Source organism: Phascolarctos cinereus, unplaced genomic scaffold (assembly GCF_003287225.1).
Source record: "Phascolarctos cinereus isolate Bilbo 61053 unplaced genomic scaffold, phaCin_HiC Scaffold_5;HRSCAF=322, whole genome shotgun sequence".
Taxonomy (NCBI): Eukaryota; Metazoa; Chordata; class Mammalia; order Diprotodontia; family Phascolarctidae; genus Phascolarctos; species Phascolarctos cinereus.
In genome coordinates this window covers 289471039-289485712 of record NW_027555958.1, presented here as the reverse complement: position 1 = coordinate 289485712, position 14674 = coordinate 289471039, and the positions used below count along the sequence as shown (strand labels likewise).

Here is a 14674-nt window from a genome sequence, read left to right as displayed (position 1 = left end):
TTGTATAATAATGACATTGTAAAGAAAATCCATCACCACATTCCTCCTTCTGTGCCTTATCCCGCAGTAGAAGAGACCCTGGGGTCTCCAAGTCTATGTAGGTCCTACCAAAAGGTGGAAAACCTTTGGGTAGGAGCCTGGTGATGGATCTCTGTGTATTCTGAAGACCAGCCAACCAAGTTGGGAGAGGCTCATCACCAGCATGACACCAAGGGGATGCATTTTTCAACAACAGTGACTCCTGAAGACCATCTACTAAGTTGTAGAGGGGCTCTAGTTGGCAGCAATGGAATGAATATCTATAATGATGAAACCACAAATCCTTGAGGTTTTGGAAGAGTCTTAAACATTTGTAGATGATAGGGAGGTATGGTTGCTGATTCCCAAAATTAAGAAATATTTGAAAAGGTAAAAAACTTTACCCTAGAATTCCTCCTCTTCCTCCTCCATATCATTGACCTTAGCACCAGAAGGGAACTCAAGAGTTCATCTAAACCAATGCCTTAGCTTCAAATCAGTCAAACAGTCAAGAAGTATTTTAAGTGCCTACTATGTGCCAGGGGAGCGTGAGGAGAGGAGTTCATAGCAAGCCCTGTGCCACAAGGACTTCCCTCTGCCTGCTGCTCTGTGTCCCAGGGTGGAGGGTGGAGGCCAGATTTAGCTGTGCTATGCAAAGTAGCAGGAAAGGCCAGGCTTCAGCTCAGTGGAGACAAAGGTCTAAAGAAGGTAGTTCCCTTTGGCAACCCAAAGGGTTTGGGGAGATGGCAGGGCAGCGGCCAGGGGCTCAGGGTCTCCCTTGGACAAAATCACTCTGTCCTTAAACTGGCAAAGCCAAACCAGAAACCAGACCCTTAAAACAAATCCACAGTGTGCCCATCTTGGTGTGTCTGCCTGACTTCTTGGGCAGGGAGTTCTCAAGACTTCCCATACTCCATCCCCAAGTCCCTCTACGCTATATCCAAATCTTATCTCATCTCTCCTTCAGAATCAGGCTCTAAGTGGTGCAGTGGATAGAGTCAGGAGGACCTGAGACATCTACCAGCTGTGTGACCCTGGGCAAATCACTTAACCCTGATTGCCTCCCCCCCCCAAAAAAAAGGAATCAGGCTCAAAGCTTCCACTGGGAAGCCCCACCTATAATATTCCTCTTTGTTGCATCTCATTGGCATTTATAGATTCCCATTTGTAAGACATCAATTTGGATCATGGCTTTACATCTGGAAGGGACTCTTTCATTTTACAGATGAGGAAACTGAGGCCTAGAGAGATAAATGGACTTGTCAAGGATCACACATGTAAGAAGTAGAAGGAAGATGCAGAATTTGAACCCAGTCATCTGACTCCAGATCCAACATTTCCCCCCTACTGCATCCTCAGGTTTTGAGCCTGCTTGACTCTGGTCTTTCCATTGTGTGAGTGGTCTGAGAACTCAACATCTCTTTCTTATGTACCTAGTAGCATAACTTTTAGGTACCAATAGTATACCTTGTGTACCTATTGTGTGCCCAGTCCTATATGCTAGCCACTTGTGGAGGATACATACACAGAGGTACTGCCTACAGTCTTTGCTCCTAATGAGCTTTCTATCTGGGTAGAGAGATGAAGGGAGTTCCCATGAAAACAATCAGGGAGCTGGTACTCATAAGATCACAGGTCAAGACATGGAAGAGACCTCAGAAACTATTTATTCTAACCCACTTATTTATAGATGAGGAAACTAAAGCCAAGGAGATTAAGGAGCTGGTCTAACATCATAGAAATAGTACGTGTTAGAGGTGGGATTTGAACCCATGGCCTCTGATTCCAGATTCAATGTTCTTTTCACTGTACCATGCTAAGTGGTGTGGTTTAAATGCTTACATGTGGCAGAAATTGAGGGAAAAGAGGGGTAAAGTAGGCTAGAATGGTCAGGGGTAGGATTTGTGTTTGGCCTTGAAAGATGGGTAGGATTCAAATAGGTGGAGAAGTGGGGAATTCTATAATTTTCCTGACTAGAGTATAAACTCCTTGAGGGCAGTCGCCATATCTTCTCTTTCTTCTGTATGCCACAGAGCATCTATCTAACCCAGCACTCATCACACATTAGTTTAAGGGTAAGATCAAAGATTTTTTAGGTTTTCCTAAAAAATGCATGTTGTGTTTACAAAAAGTTAGGAATGTGTTAGGCAAATGGAAGAGAAAATGGCCTTGCCCATTGAACTTAACTTTGTCTTTATGGCCTTCCCCCGCCTACTCATCTATGTGGGAGAATGGAAAAGATGGAAGAGGGCTTGAAGTTGAAAAAAGTGGGGAATCCCAAACTGCAGAACTGTATACTAGCTTTTAGGTGAATAGATTTACATAGATAATGACCAGGTATAGATATCAGAATCAGAGATTAAAATCAGGAGGTATATGGATTGCTCACCATGACCTGGAGTTGTTGCCCATGGAAATTTAGTCCAAAGAAAAAATTAAGTACAGTAATGTTACTCCATACAATAACAAACTTGGAGTATTCTACAACAATAGAGCTTGGCATCTGAGGCAAAGAATCTCTGGTGAAGATGAAATGTTTTCTATCCAAAATTCTGGAAAGGAGCAGATAGGCCTCTCTATAAAGCTAGAAGAGTTTCTCCACCCACCAACCCCAGGCCTTTTACTGATTCTTTAGCTGAGGAGGGTTTCTTTCTTAAGAGAGTTACAAAAAGTGGCCTTCTCTTTACGTGAGGAAGAGTAGCACTTCAGCAAAGGTTCTGAGCTTGAAGCCCAGATGTGTAAGGAAAGAGAAGTTTCATAGCCATATATGTATATCTATGTATGTATATATGCTATGTATAGCAGATGGATTATGTCAATATCTTACAGGGGCAACATGTCTGGCAGAGCAGCATTTCAGTGGAACAGCATGTCCAGCAAAGACCATCAGGGATCAGGCCTGACTGAGCAGAGTGTGACATCACTAGAAGATATCAGAGACTCTATAGTGTCAGAGGTGTGAATTACTCCTCCAAACACGTATCCTGGTCATACATGTATGCCCTTCCATGAAAGCCCATTGATGGTATGCTTGATTATGGGAAAAGGTGCCCTAAGTTTATGGAGGAAATGTGTGTAACTTGTCTTATAATGCCATTTCATTAAATACTTTTATTTTGAACTAATGGTGCCCTGTGGCTGATTACTAAAGGTGAACATATTGGTAGGTGCTTGTGAATTATGGATTTAGTTGATAGGGATACACAGTCTCTGGTGGACCTACTTTATGAATTGGGACTTGCCTCTAGCTACTACTGTAGGAACTCAATAAAGGATCACGGATTGGAAAATGGGTTAGATTGGCCTTGCTGCAGGGGAACGATCGTCAATGATTGATCTGCCCAAGTTCTGGCCTCTTTTGCTAAAACTGGGGCCAGAGAGGAAGGAAGGGAGAACATGGAAAGGGAAAGTGGTGGAGGTCTAGGGCAGACAGGGCCTAGAAGGAGAACATAAAGATATAAGGACTAAATTAGCTGCACTAGGGAAGTAGGTAGGGAGATCAGGAGAAAAGTTCAGCTGTTGGCCACGATAGCTACAGATATGAGTTTACTCCAGCAAGTACAAGCAGACCCTCATAGGCAAAAACAAATGCACACGTAGAGAGAGAGAGGTGTGTGTATGTGAGCATATCCATGAGATGCTATAAGTTCCCATGTACTTTCTCAAAACACACAGTTTATTACATCAGGGGCTATGCATAGGAGACCAGGAAGGACTCAATAGGACCCTGGGAGATGGGAGATGGGAGAAGGGGATATATTTCCATAACCCTTAATTTGGATTGAGTCAGTTGGCAGGCCAAGTGTTTAGAGTCTATCATGATCCTTGTTTGCGATGCTGTAGGGGTCCAAGTATGGCCTGGTCTCATAGGTCAGTCTGAGTCAGATTTACAGGTTCCTTCACTTTTTTTTTGCCACCAGACTCCAAATCTGTTTTCTTTTGTCTTACCTCCCCTCTCCTCACTAAGTCTGAGTCTCCCTCCACTCTACGTCCTTCTCCCCCCATCCCCCGGCCATTCTGCACATGGCCAACTTCAAAGAGTCTCAAAGAGACAACTTCCCCTAACCTGGGCAGGCCTACATCCCTCTGGAGATGGTTGTGAGTCTTGAGGGATTGGAGGTTAGGAAGGCAGAGCTGGGCCAGTAAGCCTGGAGGCAGGACAGTTATGGGCAGAGGAGAAAGGAGCAACAGGCTGGAAACCAGAGCAGGTCCATGAAGCTGATTTGCTGGCTGAACTGCCTCCAGGAAGGCTGGGGAGCGTAGGAAGGATCTCCTGGTTGGGGAACCCTTCACTCCTGGCCCGGGTGCTCACCCACTGACCATTTTACTTCTCCCGTCCGAAGAGTCACGATGTCCTCATAAGTGGCTGTCTGGTCAATTTCCAGACCCTACGGATGTCAAGAAGCATACAAGGTCAGGGCCAGGTCTGTAATAGGGTCCACACACACTGACTAGAGCTACCACCCACAACCTCTAGCAAACTGCCTCACTTCCATACCTCATAGGTGTGGTCATCCTCCAGTGCCACTTTGTTGTCATCCTGACAAAGAGACCGAAGAGAAGGTTAATCTGGGCTCTTCTCTCTCCCCTACCACTATTTTCTGACCTTGGGCTTTACATGTAGAGGAAGGGGAAAAGAGATAGGTATAGGAATTGGAATGGGGAGAGACAGGTGGGTCTTAAAATGGGAGCAGATGGGGAGGATATGTGCCTGAAGATGGGAAGGGGAGATGGAAATTCAGCATGAAAGTTGGATGAGGGACAGAAAGGTCTAAGGATGAAATGGGTGAGGGAGAGGAGGGTCCAGAATGGGAGTGGATGAGAGGGAGATGGGTGTTTGGATGGGAGTGTTAGGGGAGAGGGACAGATAAAATAGATGAGGGGGAGATGGCTGTTCAGGATAGAAGTGGGTGAAGGGGAGAGACAGATAGACCTGACAATGGGATTAAGGAAAGAGGAGGTGGTGGTAAGAATGGGAACAGGAGAGATAAGTGAGGATGGGGCTGGGCCAGGGTGTCAGCAGTTGGGGGAGGGGTGTGAAGGGGAAAAGCAATACAAGATGCTGCCTTCCACACTGCTGCTTCAGGCCCATGTGGTCCAGCAGGGGCTCCTCTGACTTGTCCACCTCTTCTCTCCCATCCCCTTCCCCTTTCCCCCTCCCATCCCTCAGTCACCTTATCTAACAGCAAGAAAATAGGGACAGTGATGAAGACAATGATGAGTAAGGTCTGGATCATAATGATGGCATCTTTCAGAGTGTTCCTCCGCTTCAGCTGGGCCACAGTGCTGTACCCTTTGGTGAGAGACAATGTAAGAAGGTGCTGAGAAGAAGGGGGTGTCACAGAGCCCAACTCTTTAGGGACAGCAATGGCAGTCTGTTAACCGCTGTCTCTGTGTCCTGTGCTTTACTGTTTCTGAGGGTCCCCTCCCTCTCATCAGTAGCTAGCTCTTAGGTGGTAAAGTAGATAAAGAGCTAGGCTGGGAGTTAAGAATATCTGAGTCTGAATTACTTGCTGTGTTACCCTGGGCAAGTCACTTAACCTCTATCTATCTCATTTTCCTCCTCTGCAAAATGGGGATAATAATCACTTATTTCACAGAGTTGTTGTGAGGATCAAATGAATCTTGCCTCAGATACTTGCTAGCTGTATGCAAGCAAATTATTTAATCTCGATGTGCTTTAGTTTCCTTACTCACAAAATGAAGGCGTTGGCCTTTAAAGTTTCTTCCTAGCTTTAAAACCGATTCCCAAAGCACTTTGTAAACTCAAAACATTATATTCATACTAGCTATTCTTATTAACTGAGTCTAGGTTAACTAGGTAGACCATTGACTCCCACTTGAACCAGTCGGCTTCACTTGTTTTTGGGTCAGAGAGAGCCACCCACACTCACTCTAACCAAGTATCTCCAAATGTGTGTATCATCAGGAACATGGGAGATCAGGTCAGTCAATGGCTTAGTGCAAATGCAAGGCCAGCCCTATGGTGGCGAAGAGAGGTGACAGTGGATAAGTTACCAGTGACAAGTTCCCAGAACCATCATCACACATTCCATCCCACCTGCCCCTGGAGAGCCTGGCATTCTCTTTTCTCATGGGTGGTGGCGGTAGACGGGTACCTGTCTAGAGAGTTGCACAATGGGAAGATAAGAATGCTCCTCACCCGGGCTTGTCCCCAACATACCCATGACACGGAGCTCAGTGCCACAGCCCCGGGAGACATTATGACCCATTCCACAATCTTGTTGACAGTAATAGATGCCATTGTCCTCAAATTGTATCTTTGAGATGATGAGAGTGGCGATGGTGCCATTCACCAACTGCAGCAGCCGTTCATTATCGTGCAGTTGGTGCATGTTGGTAACTGACTCCCGCTTCAGCAACCAGGTCACCTTGCCCCAAGGGTTTACATGGCAGGTTACTTCAAAGCGTCTGTCCCTCTTTTTGGCCACAAAACGTGGATGTTGCCAGAGTCTGTTGCCGCATGAATTGTCTGTGAAAGTCAAGATCAGAACCAGGTTTCTCTAGTCCCCAGAATCCTAAGGGCCTAAACTTCTTAGCCTTCAGCTCTACAGATCCAGGGGCTAGTCTAATGTTACACTCATCCTCACATCACCCCCCTCATCACAAGAAATAGTCTGAAGTATGGGGAGAGGCAGGGAGACACCATGGAGATATGAGATGGGGGGAAGGAGGACGTGACCAAGACATAAAGAAAGGGAGAAACTCTATGGACACTTATTGCTGTTCTGGTCATTAGTCACCAAGTCTTGAGCCAATCTCTAGAATCTAAAGCATGGTAAAGGTACAATGAATAGATTAACATTCACTCAGGACCTTTTGTACAGTAGTTCATATAGTGAGGTGCCATACATTTATGACATGGATTAGCATACCCATGTACCTTTGTTATATTTCTTGCATGGGTCCTTTCCTCTTCATTCCCACTTCTACTACCTCAGGCTATTCCTTAAACATCTCTTGTTTGGACTATAGTAACAGGATTCCTAACTAAGGGGTTCTTTCTCTTTAAAGTCACATTCTTCTGCAATCTACCCTTAATCTTCCTAAACACTGTCTTAGATAGTTACTAGCTGTGTGATAATGGGCAAATAATTTCTCTGAGACTCAGTTTTTTCATCTATGAAATAGGGATAATACAAAGCCCACCCTGGGTTATTTGAAAGTAAAGCACTTTATAAACCTTAAATTACAGTAATCTATTAGTATTATTACTATTAGATTCTAATTATGGCATGCCTCTGCTGTTATTCTAGCCCTCTGATAATTTTTGGCTGATCCATCTCATAAATGCAAGATACCTCTATACATAAAGCATTAAACAAACAAAAAAAATCCTGGCTAGCAAAGAATTGGAAACAAAGTGAGGGAAAAAAATGGCCAAACGAGTATGGCATATGAACGTAATGAAATAATATCATGCTGTAAGAAATGATGAAGGGGACAGATTTAGAGAAGCCTGGAGAACTGGTGCAGAGTGAAATAAGTGGAACAAGAAAACAATTTACATGAAAACAACAACCTTGTAAAGACAAAATAACTCCAAAGATTCAAGAACTATCATCAATGTTGTAAATGCCCACATCTCTAGAGCACCTACAGTGAAATACACTGGCCCTCTCCTGATCAATAAAGGCTGGAGACAGAGCATCCATTTTTGGACTTGGGCATGTGGGAATTTGTTTTGCTTGACTGTGTCTATTTGTGTTAAGGGTTTTCTTTTCTTTTCTTTTTTTTTAATTGGAGGGAGGGGAGGACATGAGAGGGAGAGAAAATAAATTCTTGTTGATTGAAAAATAAAATAAAATGGAGGGGGAAAAAAGATCCTGACTGAATATTAAGTTCTTAACCTGTGGTCCATGAACTTGTTTTTAAAAATATTTTGATAACTGTATTTATTTCAACATAACTGGTTTCCTTTGTAATTCTAAATATTTTATTTTATGTGTTTCATACATGATTCTGAGAAGGGGTCTATAGGTACAGTTGAGTGTCAAAGGGGTCCATGACACAAAAGTGGTTAAGAACTCCTGTTTAGAGTCTGGACTGACTGACTCAGAAGACTTAGGAATTAAATGATAAATTCAGTCCTTGTGTATAGACTTTAATCCCTTTGTTCTTTGTATGACACCTGAGCAGGTGAGAGTTTCTAAGAGTTTAGTCAAGGCCATGAGAACCGAGTTCCCTAGTTCTATGAGAACTGGTCCAAAGCCAGCCTTAAGGGTGAGTTAATCGATCCCCAGCCACTTCTTAAATGTCTACTATGTGCCAGGCACTGTGCTAAGTGTGAAGATATAAAAGTAGGACTGAAAAAAACTCAAACCAAATAAGCAAAACACTTGCCCCAGTTCTGCTCTCAAGGAGCTCACAGTCTAAAAGGAAAAGTAACGCACAAAAAACTTTGTGCAAATAATGTCTATCTGGGATAAATTGATGATAATCTTAGAGAAAAGGCACTACCATTAAAGGTATCAGAAAAGGCTTTTTACAGAAGTGGAGATACTAATACAGGGAATTAATTAATCCCTTCCCTTAAAGAGTTTACATTCTTTAATTTTCTCTTTTGCCCTTCAACCAATCACAATGCTCAAAGATTGCAAAAATTAGATTTGGGTGTGGAAGTAATAGAAAAGCCTTTGCTTCCCAACCAATCACTACCCAGAACCCCTAGGAATTGAGAATAAATGAAGGGGCATCTTTAACACATGTCACAGGTGAGACTTTTCCTGTACAAAAGGGTAAAATTAGGAAGCTTTCTTTGGAGTGGCCTACCCCATGCCTCCTCCATGAATTGTACTGGATAATGACTTGGAGGTGGGCAGGTAGGCAGGGCTGCAGTGAATAGAGTGCTGGCCTGGAGTCAGGAAGACTCATCTTCCTGAGTTCAAATCTGGCCTCAGACACTTACTATGTGACCCTGGGCAAGTCACTGTACCCTATTTGCCTCAGTTTCCTTATCTATAAAATGAGCTGGAGAGGGAAATGGCAAACCACTTCAGTATCTGTGACCCAAAGGGGTCACAGAGAGTCAAACATGGCTGAAACTACTGAACAACAAAATGACTTGGGGATTTATAGCAGCCTCCAGACCTCTTAATGCCTCAGTTGGTTGAAAAGCAAGGATTTTTAAACTTTTTTCAAGTCATGAACCCCTTTGACAATCTAGTGAAATCAATTGATCCCTTCTCATAATAATGTTTTAAATGTACAAAATAAAACACATAAGAATCAATTATATTGAAATAGTTATCCAAATATTAAAAAAATAGTTTATGGACCCCAGGTTAAAAACCCCTGCAGTTAGGAATGTCCTTTAATAAATTTCATATGTGTGCCTAAGTTTTGTGTATGAGCCTTCTCTCATTTCTCCTTCTCAGCATTGGGTATTGATTTAATAATGATAGCTAGCTTTTTATTATATTACTTTAACATTTGCAAATGCTCTATGGGGAGACATTTGCTGGCAGATGCAAGCATTTAAATGATTAAGAGAAAATTATCAACTCTTTTTTTCCTTTTAAGGAAAAATGCTATGAAACAGTGAGGCTAATACATCTGTCCCTCAAATACCAAAGGCTTGAAATGGCTCTCTCTTATCTCCCCAAAGTCCGGACTCCATAATTTGCCATTCGAGGCCCTCCATGATCTGATTTAAATCTACCTTTGCAGTTTTTAATCTCCCACCACTCCCCTTTGTGTTACTGGGCACCACATATTCTGTGTCTTTGTGCCTCTGTATCTTTGTTCAGGTTGCTTCTCTCTCTTCTCCATTTGCCTAAGGCCCTACGCAGCTTCTCTGTTAATCTTTACCTGACCTCCCGGGCCCACAGAGACCCTTCTTCTGTGGCACACAAGTCTCTGTACTGTTGGTTACCTTTCCATGTGTGCCCTGTCTCTGCAGCTAGATTACAATCTCTTTGAGGTCAGAGCCCATGTTTTCTACCTCTTTCTATGGAAAGGTCTTGGAAGGCAAGAATTGATTTTTGTTTTTGTCTTTTTATCTCCAAGTGCCTGGCACATAGTAGGTATGCAATAAATGCTTGTTGGGTTTAAGGTTCTATACCCCTTTGCACCTAGAATGGTCCTGACCATTGCCTGCTCTCAGGAAAGGCCAATTGTTATTGGTGATGAATGATGACATGGAGGGGCAGCTAGGTGGCGCAGTGGATAGAGCACCGGCCCTGAAGTCAGGAGGACCTGAGTTCAAATGTAACCTCAGACCAAACACTTGACACTTAACTAGCTGTGTGACCCTGAGCAAGTCACTTAACCCCAGTTGCCTAAAAAAAAAAAATGATGACATGGGAGAGACTGTGAAGACTTAGATAAGACTTGGTCAGAAGACCACGAAGACACAAATGAGGAGAGAGATTCGGTCATCAGATAGGCCAAGGAAGCTCAGATACAGCAATAGGTCAGGCCCTCCCCCTCCCCCTTCCCCTTCCCTTAGGGTCTTTCAAACCAGGTATACTGAAGGTATCTCTTCCTCCCCCCACCCCCAGCCCCATTATCCCTCCCTCAACGACTCAGACACAGTTCTGGGAGAAGGAACAGAACCACTAACCTTCAGGATGCAGGGTAGCCGAAGTATCAATTATTTGGGCTTTCAGGACCATCTCACCTGCTGAGGAGCATAGGAAGGAGAGAAGAGAGTCAGGAAGATAGGATAAGAGTAGAGGGTGCCATTGGGGCACCAGGGAGGGCTCTGTGGTCTAAGAGGCGTCCGACTTCTCTAGTTTGTCTGAGCCCTAGGCATTCACATTGACATGATTGTTTCTTTCCCACAATAGCCTTCCCATGCCCCAGCACTGCAATGGATTCTTCTACACTTCCCCTGGCTAAGGTTTAACAGATGGGGAGAGATAAAGGAAGGACAGGCATGCTAGGAAAGGAGGAAAAAAAGAAAAGGAAGGTAGGAATGGGGGGGAAAGACAGATGAGGAGTAGGGGAGAGGAGTGTCTGTGGGCCCTCCTATCTCCAAAACATTTAAGTCCCTATATCTAGTTCCTCTTTCTTTGATATGATCTCTTGACCCTCCTACACCCTTTAGTCAATTTCACTGCAATCTTTTTCCCTCTTCCTTTATTCCTGACCCTGTTTCTACCCTGTCCTCTGCTGGCCTATAGTATGGTTAGAGCTCTGGATTGAGAGACTTAGGTTCTAGTCCCATAATTACCTGTATGTCCTTGGAAGTCACTTAAATCACAGAACATCAGGGCTGAAAGAACACTGAAACACTGAACACTTAAGCCACTGAATTTTAGATTATCAGACTTTAGAAATAGAGAGGATCTTAGGGGTTATCTAATCCAAGTCCCTTGTTTTAACAAAAGAGGAAACCGAGGTCCAGAGATGCCATTTTTTTAAAGTAACACACACAACACAGAGGAGGGGATCTACATTCTACTTCCTTCTTTATGAAGGCGTTCCTTACTTCCTTCAGCAGACTCCACATTATCTCTGAGCCAAAATTTCCATCTTCCTCACTTTTTTCTTTCCACCCTACATAGGGCTCCAACTTTGGGCATCAGGTCCGAGAATCCCCTGGTCTCTCTAGCCTCTCTCTTGAGCTCCAGTCCTTCATCACTAGTTGCCAACTGGACATTTCAAGATGATTATCCCATAGGTAAACTCAAACTTGACATGTCCAAAAAACGCATTCGTTATCTTTCCCCACAAACCCTCCTTTCTTCTGAACTTCCATATTTCTTTCAAGGGAAGCATTATCCTTCTAGTTACACAGGTACACGTCCTAGACATCATCCTCTATTTCTCACATTCGCTCTCTCCCAATCTGTTGCCAAATCTTATTGTTTGTATCTCCAAATACCCCTCTTCCATATCCCCTTATCTGTACTCACACAACTACCATCCTAGTTCAGGCCCTCATGACTTCTCCCCTGGATTATTGTAATAAGTCTCCTAACTGGTCTCTCAGTCTCAAGTTTCTTTACTCCAACCCATCCTCCACACAGCTGCCCAAGGGATTTTCCTATAGCCCAGGGTTGACCATGTCATGTCCCTACTCAGTAAACACCAATGGCTCCTAAATATTTCTAGGATCAAATATAAACTATTTGACATCTAAAGCGCTTCAGAATATGGCCCTTTCCTATATTTCTATTCCTATTACAAATGATTCTCTTCTATATACATTACAGTATATGGATGCCTGCAGTATATGAATGACTTTCCTCCTTACAATCCCAGTCTCTGCTTCAACACTTCCACAGAAATGCACCTTCTTTAGGAGGCCTTTGCTATCCTCCCAGCTGTTACTGCCTTCCTCTCTTGTTACCTTGTCTCTTCTCTCTACGTCTCTTATATAATACCTATTTATGTACCTGTTGTATCCCCCATTAGAATGTAAGTTCTTTGAAAGCAGGGCCTATTTTGCTTTTTCTGCGTGTTTCTAGCCCTTAGCACAGAGCCTGGCACATAATTTCACAAATGCTTTTTGATTGATTCATGGACTATAAAAGTTCTACCCAGATCCAAGAATGGATACAGAAAACGTGAGTGATAAAGACATAGCCAGTCTGAGAGACAAGAATACAGAACGAGAGACAGAAAGAGAGAGAGAGAGAGAGAGAGAGAGAGAGAGAGAGAGAGAGAGAGAGAGAGAACCCAGAATTCTAGAATGTTAGAACGAGAAGGGCCCTTAGAGATAGACTGTCTAGTCCCATCCTTCCATTTTAAAGATGTAGAAAGACAAAGACCTAGATGCAGAAAGTGAGAGAGACAAAGAGACAGAGACATAGAAAGTGGAAGAGGCCAAGAGAGAAATAAGACATAGACACTGAAAGTGAGAAACAAAGATCGAGCCAGGAGAAAAAAAAAAAAGCAAAAACACGTAGACAAAAACTGTGATGGGGATAATGATCTATGAAGAAACAGAGAGGCAAAGCCAGAGGAAGACTAAGACACACAGAGAGAAGTCTAACCTACCTCACAAGGAAGGACATGAGAAAAAAAGAGTGCACGGTGTGGCTAAAAGGCTCCAGTTAAATGTGCACTATTCTTGTGATTCTAGAGCTAGACAAGAATAGACAGGAGACAGGGAAAGAAAAATGGAGGGTGGAAGGCACTGAATCAGACTGAGAATGCCAAAGCCAGCCTCTCCCCATACCTGAAAGTATCAGGAGCAGCAGGCCCAGCCCTCCTTTGAAGATGGTGGGCAGCCCCAGCCCAGCCATGGTCAAGTTGATTCTGTCTTTGACCCAGGCCTTGACCTCCGTGCCTGTGGTTCCTTGGAGGGAAGTGCTACAGCTTGCTAGCCTGGATTCCCCTCCCCACTAGGCCTCTTCCTGCCATGCAAATCTGGACCCAAGGGACAGACTGGCCCCTCCTGTTATTTCTGGGGTAGAGGAGGTGGGGCCCAAAGAAGAGATTAACATGGGGAGCTGCAAACTCTACTGTCTGCTCCTTGCTGCTCAGGGGCAGCTGCTTGGAGCAGAACCAGAGGGATACTAGAGTCAGGTCGAATTTGGTCAAGAGAGCCAATTGTTAAATTTTCAGTGTGAGCCTTGGAAATCAGCAAATGCCACAAATAAGAGTTTGGTTTATTGTTTTATTGATTGTCTAGACTTGAGAAAGTGATAGAGAAAATGTTAACATAGATTAAATTTAAAAGTGTGTTGAGTAAGCTTTTTTTTCCTTTCTGGAGAGCTGATTGTTAAACATTTACCGGCATGCCCCTAGGAAGAACTTTTTTTTCCTTCCCATCCTTTACTACTGCCCTTAACCTTCACCAATAGTAGTGGAAAGAGCAATGGATTTGCTGTCAAAGAAGACCTGGGCTTGAGTTCCAGTTATTGGCTATGTGACCTTGGGAAAAAATCACTTCTCTTTTGGTTTCAGTTTCTTCATCTATCAAAGGAGAGAACTATATTAGATGATTCTCTACATGTCTTCCATTTTCAATAACTACCAATAGCTTCTTCAAATAAAAATAAGAACAGCAAAGGAATGTTGAGAGCAGGCTGGAGTTAGTCATGAGGGGAAGGAATTTTTAACTGGGTTTTGAGATGTCTAGGAGAGAGGGCAAGGTGGTAGAGTGGGATGGAAAACAGAAAGAAAGATGTGAACCATGGCATGGTATGGGAGCATATTGGAAACAGATTATATTGAGTAGAAGCTGCCATGTTACAGAATGAGGGGAGATAAGGGAGAAGGGGAGTGCAGTTGGTGTCATCAAATGTCATACCCAGCGGATTGGTTTCTAGAATGAGAAATAGAGAGTTATAGGTTTTTGAGCAAGGAAAGACAGGGTTGGAAATGGTATGAAGGAAGATAATTCTATAGACCATTTGAACCTAATATTTGTTCCACGTGTCTGAGGCTTCCTTCTTTCGACAGGCATTCAGGATAGTTTGCCGAGAGGGGGAGCATGTTAGGTGAAGGAGCACAATACCTTCAAAAAACCTTTTAATCACAAATCTGATTTTTAGCTAACAGATGAATTGGGCCGTTATTGTTTACTTGAGGAAGCGGTTCACCACAAGCCTTCTTTAAAGGTCAGACTCACTCAGGGCATCTTCCTGCTTGTTTACAAATGAGTGGTCTATTTGCCCAGGCAGGCTTGATTAGAGGAGTCTTTGGACCTCTACTTCCTGACTGTCTTCTACCATTTTGT

The 14674-nt window shown here is 43.5% G+C and overlaps 1 protein-coding gene across 3 annotated transcripts; it reads right to left on the bottom strand.

Annotated features, from left to right (window-relative positions):
* Positions 1 to 3619: 3619 nt before the first annotated feature.
* Positions 3620 to 13341, bottom strand: CD79B (CD79b molecule). 3 transcript variants are annotated; one of them, XM_078155939.1, is made up of 6 exons: positions 13169 to 13341; positions 10604 to 10660; positions 6182 to 6511; positions 5193 to 5311; positions 4517 to 4558; positions 3620 to 4406 (listed from the first exon to the last, which is right to left on the bottom strand). In XM_078155939.1, exons 1-6 carry the CDS (start codon positions 13233 to 13235, stop codon positions 4308 to 4310), a joined length of 714 nt encoding a protein of 237 aa, XP_078012065.1. In that variant the 5' UTR covers positions 13236 to 13341; the 3' UTR covers positions 3620 to 4307. The 3 variants fall into 3 exon arrangements, with proteins under 3 accessions (XP_078012065.1, XP_078012064.1, XP_020853204.1); XM_078155938.1 differs by having other exon boundaries at positions 10604 to 10663; positions 13169 to 13339; XM_020997545.2 differs by having other exon boundaries at positions 6203 to 6511; positions 10604 to 10663; positions 13169 to 13337.
* Between the last annotated feature and the right edge of the window lie 1333 nt (positions 13342 to 14674).